Source organism: Eublepharis macularius, chromosome 5 (assembly GCF_028583425.1).
Source record: "Eublepharis macularius isolate TG4126 chromosome 5, MPM_Emac_v1.0, whole genome shotgun sequence".
In the NCBI taxonomy this organism is placed as follows: domain Eukaryota; kingdom Metazoa; phylum Chordata; class Lepidosauria; order Squamata; family Eublepharidae; genus Eublepharis; species Eublepharis macularius.
The window spans coordinates 28,316,489-28,339,867 of NC_072794.1; the positions used below are offsets into that span (position 1 = coordinate 28,316,489).

The 23,379-nt window shown below is 46.1% G+C and overlaps 1 protein-coding gene across 1 annotated transcript in view; it reads right to left on the reverse strand.

Moving 5' to 3' along the window:
- Positions 1 to 5,593: 5,593 nt before the first annotated feature.
- BRINP2 (BMP/retinoic acid inducible neural specific 2) overlaps positions 5,594 to 23,379 on the reverse strand; it is a 47,535-nt gene continuing 29,749 nt past the window's right edge. The window contains exons 3-7 of the mRNA XM_054981085.1: positions 20,031 to 20,236; positions 15,484 to 15,589; positions 13,050 to 13,286; positions 7,456 to 7,678; positions 5,594 to 6,707 (exon numbers count right to left, since the gene is read on the reverse strand). Of these exons, the coding sequence (XP_054837060.1) occupies positions 5,594 to 6,707; positions 7,456 to 7,678; positions 13,050 to 13,286; positions 15,484 to 15,589; positions 20,031 to 20,236 (1,886 nt within the window). The remainder of the gene's footprint in view (positions 6,708 to 7,455; positions 7,679 to 13,049; positions 13,287 to 15,483; positions 15,590 to 20,030; positions 20,237 to 23,379) is intronic.

Consider the following 23,379-nt stretch of genomic DNA (forward strand, 5'->3'; position numbering starts at 1 on the left):
TGAATCCAACTCCTTGTTCTGTACCTACAGCAGGTCGCTTTCTGGGGTTATACTGATGCTATATATACAGCAAATCCAAGTTCTGTTCCATATACTCCAATCGGTGAAAGCTTTTGCATCGGTATATATATGAATATATGTACAAAAGGCAGTAGGCTTCCAGCCTTTATCTCTGCAAGGAAATCTTCAAAACTACTTCTAGGCTTAAGATATGTATCCTGCACATTTTATATTGGCAACATAATTTGGGCTGGTAGAAGCAAAGTGTTTTCCTGTTAAGTATCTTGAAAATGAGCAGGCTGTTCTGCAACTTACTCAAGGCTATGCATTGTTTCCAAAGGAGTTGGGGTGCAAGGGACAGGGTGAGATTGGGATTCAGTTTTTGGGTGTTTTAAAAAAGCCCTCGGGGAAGCAACTCTGTATTCAGAAGTACTGAGAATAATACTTGCTGATCTCTCAGAAGCCTGGCTTGGGGGTTGAGATTTCCAGTGATGGAGTACAAAGTTTCAGTGGCAGAACACCCCCCACCCAGAAAACCTGGAACAAAACAATGCAAAAGTAAAAGTTGCAGAACGTGTTATGTAAAATAAAATAAGAGTGTGCCAATGGGACAACGTTGCACAAATGTTTACAGGCTGTAGAATTCCACTTTCTAACTGAAAAGACTGGATCACCTGGGTGCAGAACTTTAATGTTTTAAGCCTGCTCCCTGCATTTACTCTTTGCACATCATAAATTTTCTGATCCTTATACACTGATTGCGTAATCTCACAAATGAAAACCAATAGAAAAAAAGATACAGTGAGAAGACTGGCTCGTTTTCTTAGATCAAAGCAGTGGTATTTGTACGCGGAGACTGCTTTGATCACTCTTGCGCAAAATAGGTATAGCTTTTTTGGACGGGAAAGCACAGCAAGGATCAAAACATCCCTGTCCGGCCACTTCTATTACAATGTGTCATTTGTATGTACGAAGTGCTTTACAGTCTTTATCTCCCTGGTCCTCCTGAGACAGGTGAGTTGAGGGTTATTTCCATTTTAGAAATGAGGAAGGGGAAACCGACAGACATTCGTCCCAAACCAAGATGGTTAAATAAATAGATACTAAAGGGGAATTTGAACCACAATCGAAACACATACTTCAGTCAAGGGGCGGCCTTCATCTTCTTCCTTTCTCCCAGAGGCTGGTGGTGATGGTGGCTCACCCTGATTCTCTGCCTCCTTGCCCTGCTACTCCCTTCCATGGGCTTCCAGAAATGGTCCTTCAACCACAGGTCCTTCCACAGCCTTCCCAATTCCAGTTCTCCATCTTCCTTCCCTGTTACTCACTCCTCCCCACTCCACATGATTGACATCCATAGCATTGTCTACAAGGACAAAAAAAAATTGCTTATGACAAAAAGCACATTCCTAGCCATTGGCAGCAGAGACCCCAGGTTCAGTCCTCAGCATCTTCAGTTAAAAGACGATGCAAACGACCTCTGCCAGAGACCTGGGCAGCTGCTGCCGGTCAGTGAAGATAATACTGACCTTGCTAGACGGCTGGTCTGGCTTACTATAAGGCAGCTGCATGTCTGTTCACTTGATGCTGCTCCTGAGGCCAGGGCTACATGCTGCTCAGCTGAGGAGCCCGAATCAACAGCTGTGTTTCCTCCCCAGCTACACAAGGAACCTCACACGCTCCTGTAAGGTTCTAGCAGAGAAGACAAGGGGGATCTCTGGAGAAAACTGTACAGCATCAAAGTGCAGAGAGGCACATTCTACTAGGAAGATGTCTGTGCAGTGATCCAGATCTGTGCACCAGTCTGGCAAACAACTTCAGGGAATCTGAAGGCATTCCAAGGACAATGTTTTGCACCCTAGAAAGGAACCATGTATTTTCATCCTGAGCTGTATCTCTTGGATATTGCACTGTTGTTGGGCTATAGCAGTCCTTCACAACCAGCTTATCCGGTGTGGACAAGCCAATCCACTTGCAAACCATTGCTACAGCAACCGTGTGTAGATGTAAGCCCACTGTAGCAAATGGGAGGTGCGAGATGGAATTAGAGTAGTGGGTCAGATGTGGTCAGGCGGCCGCCATTTAGTGGGCCTTGACTTAAAAGATCAGGGGAGCAATTAAAAGAGGGTGGGACAGTCCCTAATTTGAAGGTTCTCAGGAAATAGCCAGCTATTTTAAAGGCTAATTACGGTACATCTTTGGATTTAAAGGTATCTGGCTGTGATGATCAATGGGAATTCCCTTCTGATTCTATGTTCTGCAGGATGACCCTGGATTGTTAATGCAGGCAACTTCCTCCTCTCGCACAGAAAGCATTTTTTTACTAGACATTCTCAGAGAATTTTAATTGGATACAGTGCTGTGTTCAATTTCATGGCAGGCAGGTGAGTTCTCTTGGGGTGTAGCTGGAACAAGCAGCAAGTGTGTATTACAAGGATACAGCCGGAGTGTGCAGCTGCCTGGCAGAGTCATCATAGCGGGTAGTTCTTGGCACACACACTGTAGCAGGTGTGCACTAAAGGGGGAATAACCAGAGTATGCAGTAAGACTGCGTGTTCTCCTATGAGATGTTCAGGACCTCCGGCATCAGGCCGGCATAATTGCTAATCTCAGAGTCTCACAAGGCTTTCAAAGTGTAGTTCAGAAAAGGTGATGTTTAGCTTGCAGGAAGATAGCCGAGTTCAGAACAGCCTTGGATCAAACTGTGGACCCCTCTGCGTACTGTGATGGACAGGCACGCCAAGAGCAGGAAAACGAGCCTTGTAGGGAAACGAGCTGTCCATATGAAGTTATATTTCTAGTTATAAGAACATAAAGGCAACCCTGCTGGATCAGACAGAGGGCCTATTGGGTCCAGCATCCCTATTTCCAACCAAGGCAAAACAGATGCCTTAAGAGAGTTTCTGAAAAGGGCATGCAGGCAACACCTCTCTCTCATACTCATCTGCCCTACCATCTGGTGTTCAGAGATATACTGCCTCTGGGCATGGAGGTTCCAGCCAGGTGTTATGGCTAATAATTAGGGAATGGCTTTTTCAGGACCAGCCAAGTTAGCATCCCTAGACTGTTATCTAGGCAATCACTTGAGGGGACGGGAGAGGCAGAAATTCTTTTACTACATCAGCACGCAGGTTTTTTCCCCTCTCTTCCTCAATGTTATGTTAGAGAATTTGATTCTGTTGAATCAGGAGTCACAGTGGGGAAAGGAACACAAGAGAAAGTAAGGCCACAAGAGGAATAATGAGCCCTGAGGGGAAGGGGGCTGGGCGCAAGGCACAGGCGGAGTGAGCCTCGATTGCACAGCCAGATGGAGACAAACTAAGAGCAAAAAGGAGAGTGAAGGGCAGTAGGTGAAGGTGAATATGAAGGGGGAGAGACAGAAGAGCCTGCTGGAGCTAGACAAAGTCCTATGGTTGCACTGAATAGTCAGAGAGTGGCCGCCATGAATCCAGTTTAGGCCTGATACCAGAGCGCATTACACAGTTGTCTTGAGGCGGCTGTTTTGAAGCGTTTTCCTTCCTTGGGAGGAAAAAGGGATGGTTGTGGGGAGACGGACAAAAAGAATTCCTGCTTAAATCAAGGAGTGAGTGTCTGTCACAGGAACTGCTGATGGCTTTAGGAGATGAGTTTTAAAATCTCTTTTCGAAGAGGGGCATCCCAGTCAGGGCCGGTTCACCGACAATCAACCCGAGCGGCCCCTTAAGGCACCAACTTCGTGAGGGCAGCAACATCAGAGGAAACAGTGGCCGTGAGTTGCACTCGTCATCCCTTCATAGATCCATGGCAATGCTGCTCAGGTCCAGTGTGGGCTGCAGTGGGGCTTGGGATGGGGAAAAAATGGCACCAGGCAGGTCTGTGTCTGGCTGGCCACTGTTTGAAACAGAAAGGCCACGGGTCTGATCTGGCACAGCTACTCTTATGTTCTTAAGTCCCCGTCTCTCAGCTGTATCCATCTCAAGGGATCGTTTCTCGTAGGTTAAAAATCCAATCTGATCTACTTGGAAGAAAGGTGGGACAAAATGTAAGGAGATTCTATGTATCTAATGTCTTTATCATTTTTACATCTCTCTCCTGTGTACACACACACAACAACCTAGATGCCTTCCATGGCCAATGACATTTCTCGGAAAACAGTAGCTTACTCCAGTAGTAAAGTAATTCACTTGCACAATGTCCACACTGCCAACTGAGAAGGAAGTGAAGCACATCATAAATCAACTTCTGGAGTAACCTCTCACCCTTTGAAAGCGTGAACATAAACCCGACTCATATTTCTTTGCACCCACAAGTCTTCATGCATACATGTGCACGCGCACAAATACACACACACTGTATTTATTAAAGAAGTCATGAGAAGGCTTTTGATAATTTACTTCTTTCCTTTTTTTTCTCCAAAAAAAAAAAGAGGTTATAAAATATATTAAAACAGAGACATTTGGCTAAGATGTAACTCGGCTGGAGCAATCAACTGGAAATAAGCATTCCACTCCAAAGGTTTAAAAAAATGCAAAAGTAAGATTTTTTTTTTAAAAGAAAAGTCAATCAATTAAATCGATGCATAAGTAAATAAATGCTTGCAAGGACAATCCCTGCACTGGGTTCCAAATATAGTTTTAACCACCAGAGATGCTCAGCAGGGATGCCTCCGGTTCCTTGGTGAAGTTAGCTAAGTGTGATAAGATCATGGGACATGTATGGTGCAGAACAGGGAGAAGTGTTCCTCGGGATATGGATGGGAGAAAGGGACAATTTAGCCACGCTTGGTTTGTCCCACAGACCACCGCTCATTCAGTACCAAAAACATCTCACTGAAAAAGAATGGAATTAGAATACCTAGCAGACTTGTGCAATGGGAAGGCAGCTGAAATCAAAGATTTTACACCCTGTTCTTAATCACATTTTTCCTGGGAGGCGCAAGTCCCACGGATAATCAGCAGAGGCCACTTCCTAGAAAATGTGCTTAGGGGGTTGAAGCCTTAGAAAAGCAGCACAGAGAACATAAAAGGCTATGACATTGTTAGAAACCACTCATAAAAACAATACAAAAGTGAACGGCACCGAGGGAGGTGAGGGTCACAGAGAAATTCTCCTCAGTGGAAATTTTCAAAGCACTTGAATCAGTTGTATCCAACCCCCTTTCACTCTTTATCTCTGTTGAAAGACTTACTGGCCGGGATGCCAGATCACAAAAGCCAAAGCCTTAATCGCCATTCCCCCCACTTTTCCATCAGTCACCCCTCTCTCTCTCTCCCCCTCTGTGTCACTGTGGACTGGTTCGCTCGTGTGTGCCTGTACATTTTCTGGCATGCTCCACAACAGTCGCCCGCAGGAAAGGGAGTAATGCAGCCCGTTCAGCCACCGCAGCAAGAAGCTGCAGCCTTGACTTGTCATTCCACAGATTCGTGCCGCATCTCATTCCCAGACTTGGCGCTATGCAGCCTCTGAATGCCAAAGTCTTGTAGGCCGGCCACTGGCTGCCTCCTGGAATCACACAGCTGGCACGGAAGTAAGGCCTTTGGAAGTCTCCACCGCTCTTTGCCCAGTCCTCCTCTCTAGGGTTACAATACCAGCCCTGACCCACCCACCCCGATTGCTAGCTGCACAGTTTGCCGGTCTCGTACTCCACAGGGTTTGGCAGTTTGGCATTGAAGGCCTGTAGGGTAGATTGGATCCGACTCACCTCGTTGTTAGCTAGCTTGAGCCTGTGCCGCAGCAAGCAAGAGAAAAGGTCAAGGCGGGTTTTCCCAGGGGGAGAGAGACGGTTGACCCGGTCCCGGATTTCAATCAATTGCAGTATGGCAGAGTCTTGGGAACCTTGGGTATAGGGGTAATCCAACTGAAGGACAAGGTCCCGGATGGCGTCTGACTCAAAGGGTAGGCTGTAGCCAAAGACCTGCAAGCTATTGATTCTCATGTACCCCAAGTTCTTAGAGGGGTCCATCTCCAAGGGCTCATAAAATATGGTCTCATTGGAGCTGTCATTGAGAGACTTAATGCGGCTCCTCAGATAAACGTGGACTGTCTCAAAGAAGGTCTTCCACTTGTTGCCTAAAGAGAGCGTCCAATTTTGGCACTGCCCAGAAGCATCCACGTTAGTCCTTTCCCAGTCAGGGAAGCCGCTCTCGTTGGTGGGCATAAACCAGCTCTCCGAATGGCTGCCCCCAAATGGGTTGACGTAGATTGCCATCACCGGTTCCAGGGTGCTGTTCTTGGTGAGGCAGATCTGGAGGGAGAGAGCTAGCATGAGGTGGACCAAGCCTGGCTTATACTTGTTGCTCTTCAGGGTCACCAGCATCCTTTTCCTCCAGGAAGGGTCAAACCAGGTCCCAAGGCGCATATCGTTGCTGATGAAAATGGAGTGCACCTCTATCCGGCTGTCCCGCTTCTGCAGAAGGTACTTGAGCTCTAGATCCTGTAGGTCCGTCTCCAGCCCTAAATAGTGCTCTAGGGACTCTGCAACTTCAGGCCGGCACTGCCCTAGGGTAAGCACGTAGCCAGGGTTGCAGGTCCCGCAGTGAGTGGCGTTGTCCTCTGCACAGGCAGCGCAGCCTGGCCCATCGCCCAAGGCACATGGGATGGTCCCCTGGCAGGAGAGTTGGTCGTGAGGGCAGGTGCAGCCGTGACTTTCCTCCACAAAAGTCCCTGGCACAGCAGTCTCGCTGCAATACAGGAGGGATTGGATGCGGCTCCACCAATAGGTCAAAGGTCTACAAAGGAAAGAGGCAGAAACTCAGTTTCAGTAAAGCAGAAATATACTCAGGCTTATCCATATACTCTGTGTTTCTCCCCAGTCTCTGAAAGGAAGACTCACTATTTCTCAACTACATAGCCTTGATGGAAACCACATGAGCAAGCTAGAATTTATGCACATTTGCTTACTTTCAGCACAGACTTGAGTTTGAATGAACGTTTACATTGATTTGACATTTGCCAGCATGGAATGTGAAATTCCCTGCTTGAAACGTGAATTCTGTTTTCAGCTGTCAGCTCTACTGAAATGAAATGATCAGGTGCCAAATCAAATGCCAAGTATCCAGTCAATATTCTGGCACTATTTGGTAAACATTTGAGCGCTCATTTGTCCATACCAGGAAAATCCGGTTGCAAATGATCGCTGCAGTTCATCGATAATGCAATATCTGACCACATGTGGCTGCAGCCCAGAACTCTGCATAATACAGAGAACAGTCTTGGTAGTGCAATCCTAAACAGAGCTGGACTCCTCAATGTCCATTGAGCTTAGAAGAGGTTGACTCTGCTTAGGGTTGCACTGTAACATTCTGTGGGTTCCGAATCCCACCTTCAATATCAGGCTGCATCCAAAAAAAGGATTCACACAAAGGCCGACCCAACGCAGGTTAGGCATGCTTATGCCCAGTGAAACCAATGGGCTAAAGGTGCACCTAACCCTGAATGGGAATGTGGCCCAAGATCCCTGCCTGGAATATACCAGACCTCTCCTTCAGAAGTCGGAAGCGCGGTTGCCTGCGACAACGTTTGGCCAGGTTAAAGAGGCGCCGGACAATCCGATGGGTCTTCTTGGAGAGCATCTTCAAGGTGGTGCCCAGCTTCTGATAGCGATGCTGAATATCAAGGTCCATGGCCCAGTACTGAGAGATGGCTGTGATGTTCCAAAAACGATCCACCGGGAGCTTCTTCACCAGGGTCTGCAGTTCCTCTGTCAGAGAAGAAGAGTGTGCTGGTCAGAAGGTAGGAATGGCACATGACACGGTGTTACCCACAGCTCCTTTAAGAAGGAGGCAGTAAGTCACGGCCTGGAAGCTTCTAATTTAATGGAGGGGGGTGATGAAGGGGGGAGGCGTGTTTGAATGCTCTGCCATGACAAGAAAAAAAAAAAGCTCCCTGCACATAGAAAAGAAGAACAGCAGGGAGATGATTTGCCTTAGCCTTCTACCTAGCATGCTACTGTTCCACCTGCAGGGAGTGGCTTCCATGAAGAAACCATTAGCATGTGCAACTCCTGCCTGGTGCAGCCTGGGAAAACCTTTGCCATAAGACCCTGCTGAGTGTATTAACTGGAGAAAGCCCGCTATAGTCAAGTCCTGCAATGCTGCTCCCTCTGCTGGCGCTGCCATGCTTCACTTTGAGGCCTCCCTGCCCCAATACACAGTGCAAGTCGTGCTCTCCAGAGAGCTTCTGCATACTGAGGTCTGGAGGACAGCAACCTAAGAGACTTCAAGGTGAGAGGCAGCAGGAAACGGTCTTTAAGCAGATGGCCTGGCTGCACCGTGGCTCAATAAGGAAAAAATAAGAGGGCAATGTCAACAAGAGGGCAATGCGGACCAGTTCAGTGGGGGAAACCAAGTAGGAGTGAAGAGAAATCTGGAGGGTTCCCAAATCAGCCTCAGGAAAATTAGATACCAATATGGCATTCCCTTCTAAGACCAGATAAGAGAGATCCATAACGAGGTTTTCTGTTACTGAGTTTCTTAGTGATTCCAAGCAGTCATATGGGCTCGTCTGATCAGGGGAGTGTTGCTGGAGAAAGGGCTTTTTTCACTGTTTTTCTTAGGATGTACCTCAATGGAAATGGGTGGGAGAGGAGTGGGAAATGGGTGGGAGGCACACTAGTCTTTTTTTTTTCTAATAGCAGCCTGGCTGATTTAGATCAGAAAAAGAGGAGAAACAAGCACCCCTTTCCCACGGTCATTTCTCTGACCAATTTCTCTCTACCCTCAAAGGAGAATTTAAACTTGGAAAAATAAAACAGGAGATCACAAACAGAGATTTCTCATGCCGTATCTAGCTTGGCTTTAAAACCATATATTGAGGGAACTGGGGCACTTGGAGGCTTGGATCCCACAGAGGGTTTTGTGCAGTCAGAGGTGATTCCCAGCCAGGATCTGAATTTCCGGAGGCATTTGGGGTTGAAGCAGAAAGTGGGGGGTGGGGGATGGGGAGGTAAGAAAATTGCACTCTGCAAACCAGGAACTCTTCCGTCCACAGAAATCCTTCTTGGGTGTGTCTAGGCCATAATTTGCTCACAAAGGGGGGGTTAGAAAGTTCAGCAAATTTGTGATGGCTTAATAATTTCACCTAAAGATATTTTGAAATGCATTGCAAATAGCTAACTTGACTTCAACCTACCTGTTCCATTTCTTTATGCTGTGGCACTCACATGAAGCTGCTGTATAATGGGGTTAGACCTTGGGTCTAAGGTCAGCATTGTCTACTCTGACTGACGTCAGCTCTTCGTGCTCGCAGGCAGAGGTCTTCTACATAACCTAGTACCTGACCCTTTTAACAGGAAGTGCCAGGGACTGAATCCAGGAACTTCTGCAAGTAAAGCACAGGCTATACCACTGAGCTGCTGCCCCTCCTTACACACCAATCTAAGGAGCACATGGGCAGCATACAATCATCCGTGAACAAAAATTTAGTACCCCTATTACTCCTTTTAGTTGAACAATCAGGCTTTGTGCAGAGAGACTGAGATAAATGAGAAATCAAGACATTGTATACTGAGATCATTAGTATGGGTTCCGTACTATCAATTAAGGAAGCTCTAAAATCAAGGAGGGAGCTGGACTGGAGTAATTGACTGGTTTCTTGAACAGAACGATCATTCCATATAATTTTGGGTAGCATTTCTAGCTCAGAGATGTAAAAGAGTAAGGGAAGCCAATAACAAATGTCAAAATGAGGGGAAGGAGATCGCTAATAATAAAATCGCCTACCTCAAAGTTCAAAACACAAGATTTCAGAAAAGGAGAGACTAGAAAATAATCAATTACACTACTACCTCTCCCAGAGATAAATGTAAGTTCACTGGCTTTAGGAAAACATGTGAGCCCATTCATCCACAATCTATTGAATTGATGACAGAATCTGGTAAGAAGTAGACCAGCCGAATTTATACGGCAGTCTTCAGAATGCCCGTCATAAGAGAAAAAAGGAGGAAGGGTGTCGTTCTGATTGACTCCAAGAGCCCTACAAAAAATTGAATGGTCTCTTCCTACCCTCTCATTCAAATCCCCGGCCAAGATAATTTCAGCAGAGGGAACGTTCCTTTCTAGAGCTTCCATGAGCGTGGTTAGGCGTTCCCAGTGCTGAGAGAGAGGATAACTATCCAGGGAAGAGGGCACATATAAATTCATGATAATCAGTATAAAATTTCCAAATACAAGCTTGAGAGCTTGCTCTGTGGTGCTGTCAAGGGGTAACATAGTAGTTTCACATCTTAGGGGCAGCATGCTTGTTGCGGAGGGTTATGCTAGTCTCCCGTGAAGCCCCACTGCACCCTGCAAATGAGGGGACACCTATGTAGAGTTCATTACAATAGTCCAGTCTCGATGTTACCATGGCGTGTCTGTGGCAAGTTAAGGGACCATCTTCCAGGCTAGTCTGAGTTGGGAGAAGGCCCTTTTTTTGCAGCTGCATTTACTTGCTTCTTTAGCAGCAGTGCTGGATCCAGTATAGCCCCATGGCTCTTAACTGAGTCAGCATGGGTCAACTGAACCATCCCAGCTGTTGGTTGTATTGACTTACACTGTGCAATCCACTTTGAGTCTTGGTGAGAAAGACAGACTATAAATGAATGAATGAATGAATGAATGAATGAATGAATGAATGAATGAATGAATGAATGAATGAATGAATGAGCGAGCATAAGCTGCACCTCACAATTCAAATGTCTTGTCAGAATCCAGGTTCTGAAGCCTGTGAAGCCACAACCACAATTCAAACTTTGGAATTAAATATCAGAGCCTGTAGCCTAGTCACACGTTACATCTGTCATGTCAAAAGTAGCTGTGTGACTGCTGGAAATTTTGAAGGCTGTTGTGGGAATCAACAGGCAGAAAGAAAAGCTGCAGGGAATCTTGGGTAGACAGGCAAGTGGGAGCTGCTGACCTCCAGCTGTGAACATTTATCTTTCCTTGCTAACTAGCCCAAGGCCTTGAGTGTGTTGGGGGGGGGGGCAGAAGAGACATTCAGTGGCACTGGGATATGGCAGCAACTTAAATCTCCATTTCCAGTTCAGCGGTGGATAAATAAGCGCTGGCTCTCCATAGATTTATTGAAGCTGACACACCATATTAGATTTAGGGAAGGGAAGAATTCAATACATTAACACCCACACCTTGTCATTCTTCAGAAATTCACACCATACGGGGAAATAAATTATTGGAAAAACAATTTGAGCAAGATAAATGTTATCAAAGATGAATCCAATATTTTGTGTCTTGTTTCGGAGACTACGTTGCTTGTTTACATGTTATAAACGCCGTTAAGTGTAACAATATTGGATATAATTGGATTGACCAGCCTTCTTTTCCTATGAACTCGTATTGAAGATGAATAAACATCTCCTACTGAAACATGAACGCAAGCAACTGAGCTGAAAGCGCATTCCACCCCTGCTAACCCTCAATTCCATCTTCCTCTCCTCCCTCTGGAGCCTCCCCTGCGTTAGGCTGTAAGTATCTTGGGGCAGGTACATGCCTTCTTGATGGTTACCCTCTAAAGTGTCAGGCAAATTGGTGGCATTATATAAACAACAATACATAATTAAAACATTTTTAATTAGAAATTTTCAAACCTTCGTCATTGGAATTCTCCACTAGAAACGACTCCTGTAATGCTTCAGAAGTGAGTTCCCACAGTGAACTCGCAGCTACTCCCGGTGGCAACCATGTGTTACTCAACCAGGTGTAGCCACCACCAGTTCACTATTGTCAATTATTTGGCCAAGCTGCACTGATGCACTTACTGGCCTGAAGTTACAATTGGGCTCGTGTCTCTACATCCCGCCCCCAAAGATTTCCTCTGGTATATTTAGAGCAAATTCTTTATAAAGATGTTGACTATTTCCTGATTTTTCTTGGATCATGCATAAGTGGGAAATTAAATAAGGGACTGGACCCAGAGGTAATCTCTACTGACGGAAGGAATTTCAGTTAGCAAAACGGGACTTTCTCATCTCCTCTATGCCATGACAGACTGAAATACTGCTCTTCAGGGATAGAGGACCCCCCCCCCCCCCCGGAACAGCATGTGGAGTATCGGGGGGGGGGGTCTGAAGTAAGAGGGAAAAAACAGTGACAATTGCCATCCCCTTCCATCAGCAAAAATGTACCACTGGACCCCAGCTCTACTGAGCAAAGGAATCAATTTCATCTCTTTCTAGCCTACCAGCCTACACAGCTGTTCCTTTGCATGGATCTCAACCCCCCCCCCCCCCAAGAATGATTGTTCTAGGAGCTGGAGAGGGCAGCAGGAAAACTCCACGTACCTTCTGTGCAAAGAGGGTTATTTTTTATTTTTATTGTACTTATGCTCTGCTCACGACTTAAATTCAATCCTGGCAGAAGCCGGGTTCAGGTAGCCGGCTCAAGGTTGACTCAGCCTTCCATCCTTCTGAGGTCGGTAAAATGAGTACCCAGTTTCTTGGGGGGTAAAGTGTAGATGACCGGGGAAGGCAATGACAAACCACCCCACAACAAAAAGTCTGCCACGAAAATGTGATGCGACATTCCTCCATGGGGCAGTAATGACTCAGTGCTTGCACAGGGTTAGACTACCTTTACCTACTTATTCAACGTATACACTGCCTCTCTAACATGTCTGGTGCTCGAGGCAGTTTACAACATACATATAATATACAAACATCAAAATCGATAATTCAGTATTAAAATGAAATACAGACATCAAAAACCAATAACATAGTAAAATACAAACATGTAGTTGAATACAAAGATTAAAACCCATACACCTAAAAAAACATATAAAAGAATAGCGCCATCGCTAAATCCTACTTGTGCCCATTGTTTTAATAACAAATAAATCATATTGGGCTGGCTAGAGTAAGTGTGAAGCAGATTTGGTCAAATCGGCAAGAATTTCTCAATACCGAATCTCCAGATTTGATTTCAAAACCTTTCTTTTGGAGACAATATAGCTACTAATGAAAATTCAGCAAGTCTGTGACCTAAAGAGTTTTTTATATGTCAGTGATGGTGGCCCAAAACAGTCCATCCTGACTTCACCAAACATCAACATGTTAGAAAATGCACATTTCCAAAACTCACCCGATTCCTCGAACTGTTGGTTGTGACTGTCCCAAGCTTCCCGGATCTGGAGGAGACTCTCTTCCATAGCATGGATGTCAGCTTCGGGGCAGTTGCATTGTGGGAAACTAAACCCACACTGGCACCAGCAGTCATTCTCTCGACAAATCAGCTCCCCCTCGGAATTGCACGTAATGTAGCTGAGGGCAGCAGCCACAAAGCGTTCCCTCAAGTACTCGGGCAGCAGTACCTGCAGGCCTGTACAGAAAGGGGGACGATATCACCCGTCACAATTATCCATGCTCTGATCACAGCAAGGCTCAATTACCGCTGTACATGGAGTTGCCTTTGAAGATTGTTCAGAAACTTCAGTCAGTGCAGAATGCAGCCGCTCCGACAGACTTGCCTGCATGAGAACACATCTGGCTGGCTTTGAAGGAGCCGCACTGGTGGCTAATTCATTTCCAAACACAATTCCAAGTGTTGGTTGACATGCCTTTAAATGCCTAAAGGGATGAGGACCCAGGCATCCTAATCAGCATTAGCATCCCACAGCCCCCCTCTGTTACAATACACCTGGCATCTTCATTCTCTAACTTTAACCACCAGGTAAAAACATCTTTGCATTTTCCGTCTTTTAATGATTGGCTTTATCACATGTATGGCTGGCTCTGCTTTTTGATCCTTGCCTTCACTAGCCCTGCATTGGTTTTACCCATTCTTTGCATGGTGTTACTGTTGAATGTTACTATTGCTATGTTTTCACCGGCTGCTATTTTGAAACTTTACAGTCCTTTAATTGCTGCTTTTTTATTGGCTTTATTGTGTTGTTTATCGTCAATTCTATTGGTTTTATTGATTGTGCTTTGAGGGGGGGAGCTGAGAACCTTGTGGTTACAGAGTGGTGTAAAAATAAAATTAAACAAACAATAAAGTAAAATAATAAAATATTAAGCCCCCAGGGTCTGTGGTCCCTTCAACTGGAATAACAGGGACTGTGGAACAGAACTATAATACATTTGCAGTGATGGCTTCTTTGAGGAGCCAAGTCCTTGGGGACACTGCAGACTAATCCAGTTCCATTGATACGGATGGAAAGTGCACATAATCCAAGTCCAGTAGCACCTAAGAACATTTTTGCAGGGTATAAGCTTTAATGAGTCTAAGCTTACTTTGTCAGACAGAACTACTGCAACTACCCACCTGAAGACAGCACACATGTTTCAGTTATGTGAGTTTACTAGAGAATGTGCACTTTTCAGTTGTGTTCTTTTCACAAGGTAGGGATATACACACAGAGAAAGGACCCCTGGTCTAGTGGTAGAACATACGGGTTTGCATGCAGATGGTCCCAGGTTCGGTCTTCAGGACTGAGAAAGAAACCGTAGAGCCATTTCCCAACTGAGGGGTCAGTACTGGGCCAGGTGGACCAGAAGTGTGACTCTAATATAAGGCAAGTTCATACGTGATAGCACTAAGAGGGAATTTTGCACATCACCCAATCTCAAAGTAACACTGAACACCATGTACAAGTGCACAATGCCAACTGGGTATTGTTCACATTTGTGGGTCTATGTATGTTCTCTTGCATTAGCAGTTCAGTGTATGTTCTCTTACTTGTATTTGTATAATTCCAAGGCTATTTATAAAATTTGCTAGGAAGCAATGCCTATTAAGTGGGCAATGTATAAAACACCTCTCATTATTACCTATTATGTATTTAGAAAAATTCTACACCACCTTTCTGGAGACTTGGCTTGTCATAGCTCACAAAGTTAAATAATACAAGAAAAAGATTTTTTAAAAGCATAAAAATTAATCGCGAACTATCATAAAGGCCAGCCAGTGTGTAAAAAAACAAAGAGACATAGGCAGAAGAAAATTAAAAAACAGAGACAACTTGGAAGTGACAAAGGGTAGCCTAGGAATTGACAGAAACTCTATAGTTCCTTGTCCCCAGCTCTCCCATTGGCTGCCAGGCTGAGCCTGGAAAACCTACAACAATGTAATGGCAAAATAGAAAAGAGTCCAGTAGCACCTTTAAGACTAACCAACTTTACTGTAGCATAAGCTTTTGAGAATCGCAGTTCTCTTCGTCAGATGCATGGAGGGTAAGTTGGTTAGTCTTAAAGTTGGTTAGTCTTAAAGGTGCTACTGGACTCTTTTCTATTTTGCTACTACAGACTAACATGGCTAACTTCTCTAGACTAATGTAATGGGGCTCCAATTATGCAGCTATCAAGGAGTTGAAGCACGGAAGCCAGAAAATCAGGAGTAAGGGGAAGCATCTCCCACCATAACACCAACTTTAACATTGTTATATTTTAGAATTGGACCCTTTTACCTTGTCCCCCCAAAGCCCCCCAAACTTAGAAGACAGGCTTTGATAGTCAACATCAAATGATTTGTAGAAATGCATTCATGGGTAGCAAAAGAGACAAGAGCCTTCACTCACCCAGGAGCTGAACTTTGTTCTCAGGGCTCTGGACGAGGACGGAACTCACGGAATCCAGGTTGTCATAGTTACTGCATCCAAGTGGCCCTGTCCTGGTCTCGGTGACCTAAGCGAGACAAAGAAATACCCCATTCATTATAAAAGTAGGTAGTGTGCTTCAGCGGTTGGAATGCTAAAAATATGTACTGATGCCTTCTCTCCCCTTTAGCTACATATGTATTCTGAGGAGGGGCCTAGTAGGTTGTAGCCCACCACTCTGCTCAGTGAAATATGGAGACTTACTCCAACCTAAGTGGTTCTTCCTTCCATAGAACAGCTTCTTAAGTTGGAGGGCGGCTACTCAGGCTTGAGGAAAGCTTTAAAGGAGCAGAGTGGTTGCACACAAAATACAATGATGCACCAAGGTGGGAATCGGAAGCAAGAAAATAGTATCTCCTTTGAAATACGCTGCCATTGTTTCATGACACAACTGAACTTGTTAATAGGACTCACTTTCATTGCACCCCGTATACACTGCTCCATCCAAGATATCCTGTGATGGTCAGAAGGAATGCCCACTACCACCATACAGGGCATAACCGAGCTCCAAGAGCAGCACTGCTTCTGCCCACCTGACTCTTCTGAGCAGCTCCAAAGAGGCATTTCCTTGCAGGCAGTTGCTTCGGGGGTGAAACTTTCAGGAGTACCAACCTCATTTCCCTGCTAAACCCAGTCCGGCCTACATGCCACCCCTTTGGGAAATCTTTGGAACTCCTGCCTGGCTCACAAGGACTGCTCGCCCAAGCGCTTCCTTTAAAAGCAACTCCCCTCTGTCCAGTCCTGGAGAAGACATCTCCAAAGTGTGTATGGGTGGGGGGTGTCTCTGTGTTGATGCCTGGAGCTACTTTGGGCATTCACCAAGTTGGACCTGTAAGCAGTGCAGTACCACCCAAGGGACACCCAAGTGGTGCATTCAGGAGAAATTATGGTACCTGCTCCATTTTGCATATCGACCCACACCTGGTATGGACAGAAGTCTGCTCTGCACCTACAGCAGAATGAACTGTTTTTGGCCCAAGATGTTAGAATGGACTGTCCCAATTAAGATTGCAGGTGGGGAAGCACATTTGCAAATGCTCCCCTACAAGGGGAAAAACCTCCCTGCAACTAAAAAAGTAGCATCGCGTGCTAGCCTAGGACTTTCTCCCTTGATATACTTTTTTAAAAAAAAACTGTGGGGAAAGCATGCAGAAACAGCACCCCTTCTTACATGCTGAAATGATATTTTTCATTCTACCATCTCAGGATTTTGCCCCCTCATTCTCATGCAGGTGTAAATCAGGCCTGAGGAGTGTTCAGAAAAGCTTCTAGGGGGCATACAAGGGAATCCCAGGGAATGTTCTCACGACACACTGGCCTTGTTTTCAGTTCCATCTCAACTGAGGGCCAAGCTACACATGACGAATGACACTTGAATGGCAAGTGTATTTCTCCCTGTTCACTTGCCCTCCACTCAATCCACTTGCCGTTCAAGTGTCATTCGTCATGTGTAGCTTGGCCCTGAGCCTGAGAGCAGGTCTTTGAAACTTGCTGTCAGCCTTGCCCTTCCTAAAATCTGCCAGCCCCTCCGCATTTGAAAGAGCATCTTGACCTGGCAGTCCGTCACTATCCTCTTTCCATTCCCCCTCCCTTTCCTTCCTTCCTTCCTTCCTTCCTTCCTTCCTTCCTTCCTTCCTTCCTTCCTTCCTTCCTTCCGCCTCATTTTCTTTTTGCCACAATCGCTCCTGAAAGCCCAAACGCTGCCACTGGAATATGCAAATAGCACACCTGCATGCAAAATTGAACAGGTGGCATAATTTATTCTGAGCGGAAATGGGGGGGTTGTAAGAGGAAGGGGGGGCTAAGCTTTATGCAAAAAAAAAAAAAAGGTTATTCCGTCTTCTCCAAGAAAACTCTCCTTGAGTTTCAAGCAGCAACAGGATTCTGCTTTCCATTCACAGCCATTTCTGGGCCCCCAATGGGACTTCTTCTCCTCCACCCTCCCCTACCTGCTAAGCTTTTAGAGAGAGAGAAAAACTTCTGGATCCATGAATGTAAAACTTAGATTCCATTAAAGGAAGAAAAATGATAAATACTTCAGAAATATATCCAGCTGTGCTTTGAAACCGTTTTCTGTTTAGGCTGGCTTAGAGTGTGCCAGGGTAAAACCAAGCGTAGATATTTTCTGAATATGCCAATCTCTATTTTTTCATACCATTTCATTCCAGGCTTTTTACACAAAGAGGTGGCCTTAACATGAATCAAGGTATAGTGGAAAGTTTGGCAGGGCGACCCTCAGCAGGGTCACTCCTGTCTAGGGTTGCCAGCTCTGGAATGGGAAATTCCTGGAGATTTGGGGGATGGAGAATGGGGAAGGTGGGATTTGGGAAGGAGAGGGACCTCAGCAAGATTTAACAGCAAAGCAGTCACTTTCTCCAGGGGAACTGATCTTTGTCAGCAGGAGATTAGTCATAATTTCGGGAGCTCTCCAGCCACCACTTGGAGGCTGGCAATGCTTCTCCCTTCTACATTCACAGAAATCGAGCCAGCCAGGGTGATAAAGTGGGAGCCAGAGCAATCTGAGCCGTGGGGCCCCGTCCACTGCAAAGTTCTCCTGCCCAATCCATGTCAGCCTCAATGGAAGTCATGCAACAGCACCTGTGATTGTGCCTCTTTATAAGTCATGCGGAGGGAAAGTGCTGTTTAGATTTTTCCACCCCACCTTGAAAAATAACCGAGCTGCATTTCTAACCGGCTTCCCAAGATATCCTTTCCAACCTCAAAATGGGGAGGGAGGGGCGCAGACGTACACAGAAATCTCACCAAGTGCAATAAAACGCCGCGAAATGAAAGACAGTGTTGAAACAGTGGGGCTGTAAGGCCTGTTGATCTGTGCACAACAGCCAAGCACTCCGAGCCTGAGACAATGCAAGAGGCCACGTTGCTTCTTAAAAAGGGGGAAATAATTGTGTGGTAATTGGCCTGTTGACAGAGCACAGCCCTGCCTCCAGCCCTTGATAAAAGCACCGCATCATTAGCACAGCCAATTTCCCTTAAATAGCACAAAGCTCCACTTCCCAGTGATGCCCCCCTCCTGTTTCCTTGGCGGTGCGGGGAGCGTGGGGGGGGGCAGTGCAGGTGGGGAAGGAAACTGACTAGAGAGATGGGTTTATAATTGCAGAGCTGGGTAGCAGTCCTCTGGGATGGCAGCCTCACTTAAGCAACCTGCAAATTAAAATCCAGGCATATGGAGGGAGGAGGGGGAGAATAAAACCAGGGTGTGCGGCACAGAAGCAAGGGGACCCAGAAACACGCCTTTTTCTTCTGGTTCCAAATCGGAGGGTTGCTCTGGCTTCCTGGAGGGTGGTAGCCTTGGGATTTGGCCCTCAAATAGTATTTGGTGCTAAGACTAAATCATCAAGCAGGAGCATCACGCAGTGGGAGAGCTTCTGCTTTGCACTAAGGGCCCAGTTCCTATCCCTGACACCTTCCACTGGGGGAAAAAGAATCCCTACCAAGCAGTGACCTCTGCTTGAGACCCTGAAGAACCACCGCCAGAGTATTTACTATTTTTAAAATTTTTATTTTACTTCATTTATGCCCTGCCTTTCTCCCCAATGGGAACCCAAAATGGCTAACTTCATTCTCCTCTATTTTATCCTCACAACAACCCTGTGAAGTAGGTTAGCCTAAGTGTATGTGACTGCCCCAAGGTTACCAGCAAGCTTCCATGGCAGAGCGGGGAATCAAACCCGGGACCTCCAGATCCTAGTCATCCCCTCTAGCCGCTACCCAACCTTGTCGAATCTATGGGCATTGCTGGAATTCTGAGAACAGCTACTGGGTACCACGAACAACGGCTGCCAAGGGGATGGGTGGGACCCATCACAGAATGTTGACAGTTTTCAGGCTGAGCATTCTCCTCCAATGGAGGCAGCTGTTACCAAAGGGTGCTCCCGAATGTCTCATAATGCTGAACCCACTGCTCCAATGAAGGGCGCTGATTATTTCTGATTCCACTCTATAGGGGGATAACTGGTGTCACAGAAGCAGATACAGGCTTTCTAAAGGATAACTGATCTTGTATCGCATAGAATCAGGGAGGGGGAGATGGGACTTCACTGTGGTATGCAGTCCATATGCCAAATGTGGGTTTCTGCACCCCGAAGCACTTTTAGACAAATATCAGAAGCCCAAATGCAAGGACTGATCTTTCTTTTTAAAGAGCTCAGACTCTGCTCAAAGATTCTCACATTTGTGCTAGAGATGCCTGACGGGGCTAAGGGGGATAGCAAACAGGAGAACGTGGAGTGGGAGCCAGAAACTGCACACATCCCATGCAAATGCCCATCCAGCACCTCAAGCCAGATAAAAAAGAGCAGCGCATGAATAGTGGCAACTACCCCATATAGCAGACGGAAGGGGCAAACTGGGGCAAATGATCTCAGCTGCACAAGGGTTCCTCCCCCCCCCCCCCCCGCGACAGCAGGTGGTGCAGAAAACAGTCTGTTGCTTGCCTATGGGGTTACCTTAATGGCTGCTGTCGCTATCTGGATATGATGGAGCCGCCGTAATGTGCTCTCACGGTCAATGAAATACGAGGCTGCCAGTTGATGCAGTGTTTCCAAGGAGACGGTGGCGTTGGTCCCTCCTCCTCCTCCTCCTCCCGCACTTCCAGCTTCCGCTTTCCGACTGAGCTTCCGCTTGTCCACAAAAATAGTCAGGGACTCTTCTCCTGCAGAGAAATGAGACGCGGCATCTACTCTGACCCCTTTCACATGCGGAGTCCCCAAAGAATCCCAGTAATCCTTGGAGGGTCTGACAGTTTTATCAATTTGTCAGAACAAGATCAAGCACAGGGATAAGGGGTAGCTTGAAAGAACACATTTCAACACAATTTTGAATTGTTCACCACCACCCTATAAGTAGTACCACCCACCACTCCTTCCACATAAACCACCATTTTCCATGTTCAGGGGCCCCTACCTGCCACCCCCACTATGAGAACAATTTGTTTTAGACCTTGGTGGGCCTACTTCATCCCCACCTCCCACCAGCCAGCTTGACTAAGGAATGCCAGTCAGTGTCTGCAGTGCGTTGCCAGTCAGGTGCTCGGTCTGGATGGGTGGAAGGTAGGCTAAAGTGATAGTACCAAAGAAAAACCTGATGTCTGCCTCCAACTAGAATTTACTCAGACTAAGAAAATGCAGCAGATCAGGCGGAGGTACCTCAAACAGGAGACCCGATTGGCCTTGTAGCGTCACCTGGCTCAAACCACTCCTTGGGCCATCTGTTTGGGGATCACAGAAAGCACAAAACCAACATCTGATCTGATTTGAGTCCCACAGTATTTATTTCTACCTTATCCTCTGTCTCGGTACCTAGTACACCCCCAAAATATAGGGCTGGATCCTATGATAAGTTAAATCCCATGACTCTCTCTTGCTAAGACTTCCTTTAAGGGAGAAATATGGCCTTGAGTGGACAATTCCATTTTCTGATGGAGAAAAGGGAGGAAGCCACAGGATGTTTCCCATATCCTTCAGATTTGTTGCTACGACGACTGTCACGTTTCCCCTCTGCCCTCACCCTTTTTAAGGTATCTGTGTGTTCTGTTGTATGTTAGATTCACATTTGATCTATCTTTTAAAAAGCTTTTTTAAAGGTCACCATGGTCACACCTTCTTCCCAAGCAGTCACGGGTGTAACCTGATACCAGCTCCACTGAGCACCCATTCAAGTTTGTAGACTATTCTATAGAAGGAGGCAGACACAGTCAGGGCCTAAAATGTCTCTCTCCGGCAGGGAAGGACTGAGGAAAGATGCTTGCTAGCTACTTGGCTAGCAGAAGCTGAATGATATCTCACTGTTGTCCTCTTTGCTCGAAGGTATTTATGGCTTGGACATGTGCAGAGCTGTGAACTAAAGAGCAAGAGCCAAAGGGCTCCAGTTCTTTGGCTCTTGGTCTGAGGGCTATAACCTGGAACATGGTGAGCTAGCTGAGACAGATAAGACCTGCTTGGTTCCTAGGAGCCTCCCCAACTTTCCTGCTTGCTTTTGTTGTATTTTTAGCGGGGGGGGGGGGTGGAAGAGGAATATAAAACAAATAAAAGCTTGCACAGAGTTCTGTGTCATTTTGGTTGGTCTTATGTGCCTTCAAGTCGCAATCAACTTATAGTAACTCCAGTAAGAAGCCTAGCAAAAACACAAGTGAGCCAAGGCTGTCCTCCTGCCTCGAGGTGACTTCTTACCTAGGCAGCACTATCAGATCCATTCCTAAGTGGGAAATGGTATGATAAGTTCAGCAACACATCTGCCTTAATACACCAAGCTAGGGACAAGCTGCAATTCCAAAATGATTTGCCAGAGACCGGGTTCTACTGCAGATCGGAGCACACAGTAAAGGATTCTCAACATATGTATCATAGAATCATAGGGTTGGAAGGGACGTCCAGGGTCATCTAACCAAACCAGATGCTGTTAAGATGACTTGCATCTTACATGCTGGAGTCACTAGTGGGAACAGACACAGCTACCCCTGGGTACAGTATCTCTACACTTCAGACAACAACCCACAATCCATTACATATAGAACATGAACACCTGAACCTGTCTTATACTGAGCCAGACCATTTGTCTATCAAGGTCAGCTCAGCAAGATCTCAGGTGGAGGTGCTTCATATCATCGACCGCCTGATCCATTTTTACTGCAGCGGCCGGGGAGTGGAACTTGGGACCTTCTGCATGCAAAGCAGGTGCTCCACCCCTGAGATCTGACTCCTTATTTCAGTTCCCCTTTGGTCTAGCAAGGTCAGTATTTTCCGCAGTGACTAGCAGCAGCTCTTCAGAGTCTCTGGAAGAGGTCTTTCACATCACCTGCTGCATGATTCTTTTCACTGAGGATGTCGGGGATTGAACCGAGGACCTTCTGCATGCAAATCAGAGGCTCCTCCACTGAGCCCTTGCCCTTTATGTGTTTATGCTGGCATAATCTTTTAACAGTCCATTAATGCTAATTAACTAAAAAACAAACAAACAAAAGAAGCTTTTTGAATTAATTGGGAAAGGAAGGTAGAGGAAGGAGCCCAGCAAGGAGAAAGGTAATCTTTTAACCGATTGGTCACTCGTGCAATGAAATGTCGTCATTTGTCTTCAGGTGCCCAGCAAGCTTGTTTTGTTGCTGTTAGCGGACATGACTCACGGGTTTCGAAAAATCCATACTGCTACTTGAAGTCTCGCCTTGATCTACGGCTTTAATCAATAACAACACATCCTCCACACCAATTATTACTGGTATGATAAGCTCCGAGCCAGGTCTTGGAGAACTCGGAGGAAAGATGGTCCAGCACATTTGCAGCTATTCGCAGGAGCTAGCGAGTCGGCAGGCTCCAAGCCTCATAGCCAGCTCCTACGAACGCCTTCCTCTGTGCCGTTCCATTTGCATGCATTCACCTACCCTGGCCTGCCTATTCTTGCCTGTTTACCTCCTTTGTACATATTCCAAACTAAATTCAGATCCTAAGTAAGGTAGCTATTTTATTATTTTGCAGCAAACCGCCCCCCCAGCCAAAAAAACAGGACTCTTCTGACAACTCAAAGATTAACCAGATTTTTTTTGTAAAATGCACAGGGTGGGGCCATGTTAAAACTGAAATATAAACATAGACACCATGCACAATAGCAACGCTTGGCGATAACATAATTCTCCTCGTTTTGCTAAACTAGTTAATGCCTGGAATGGCTGAGGAACCCTTGGATCCTTGTTAAGTCCTTGGGAGAGAATGTCAACCTCACGGATTCCAATCCAGCAGTTTCATGATGGATTCTTCCTTTGAAGTTCTTTCGTTAGAGATTGGACAAGTAGCATCCTGAGACTGA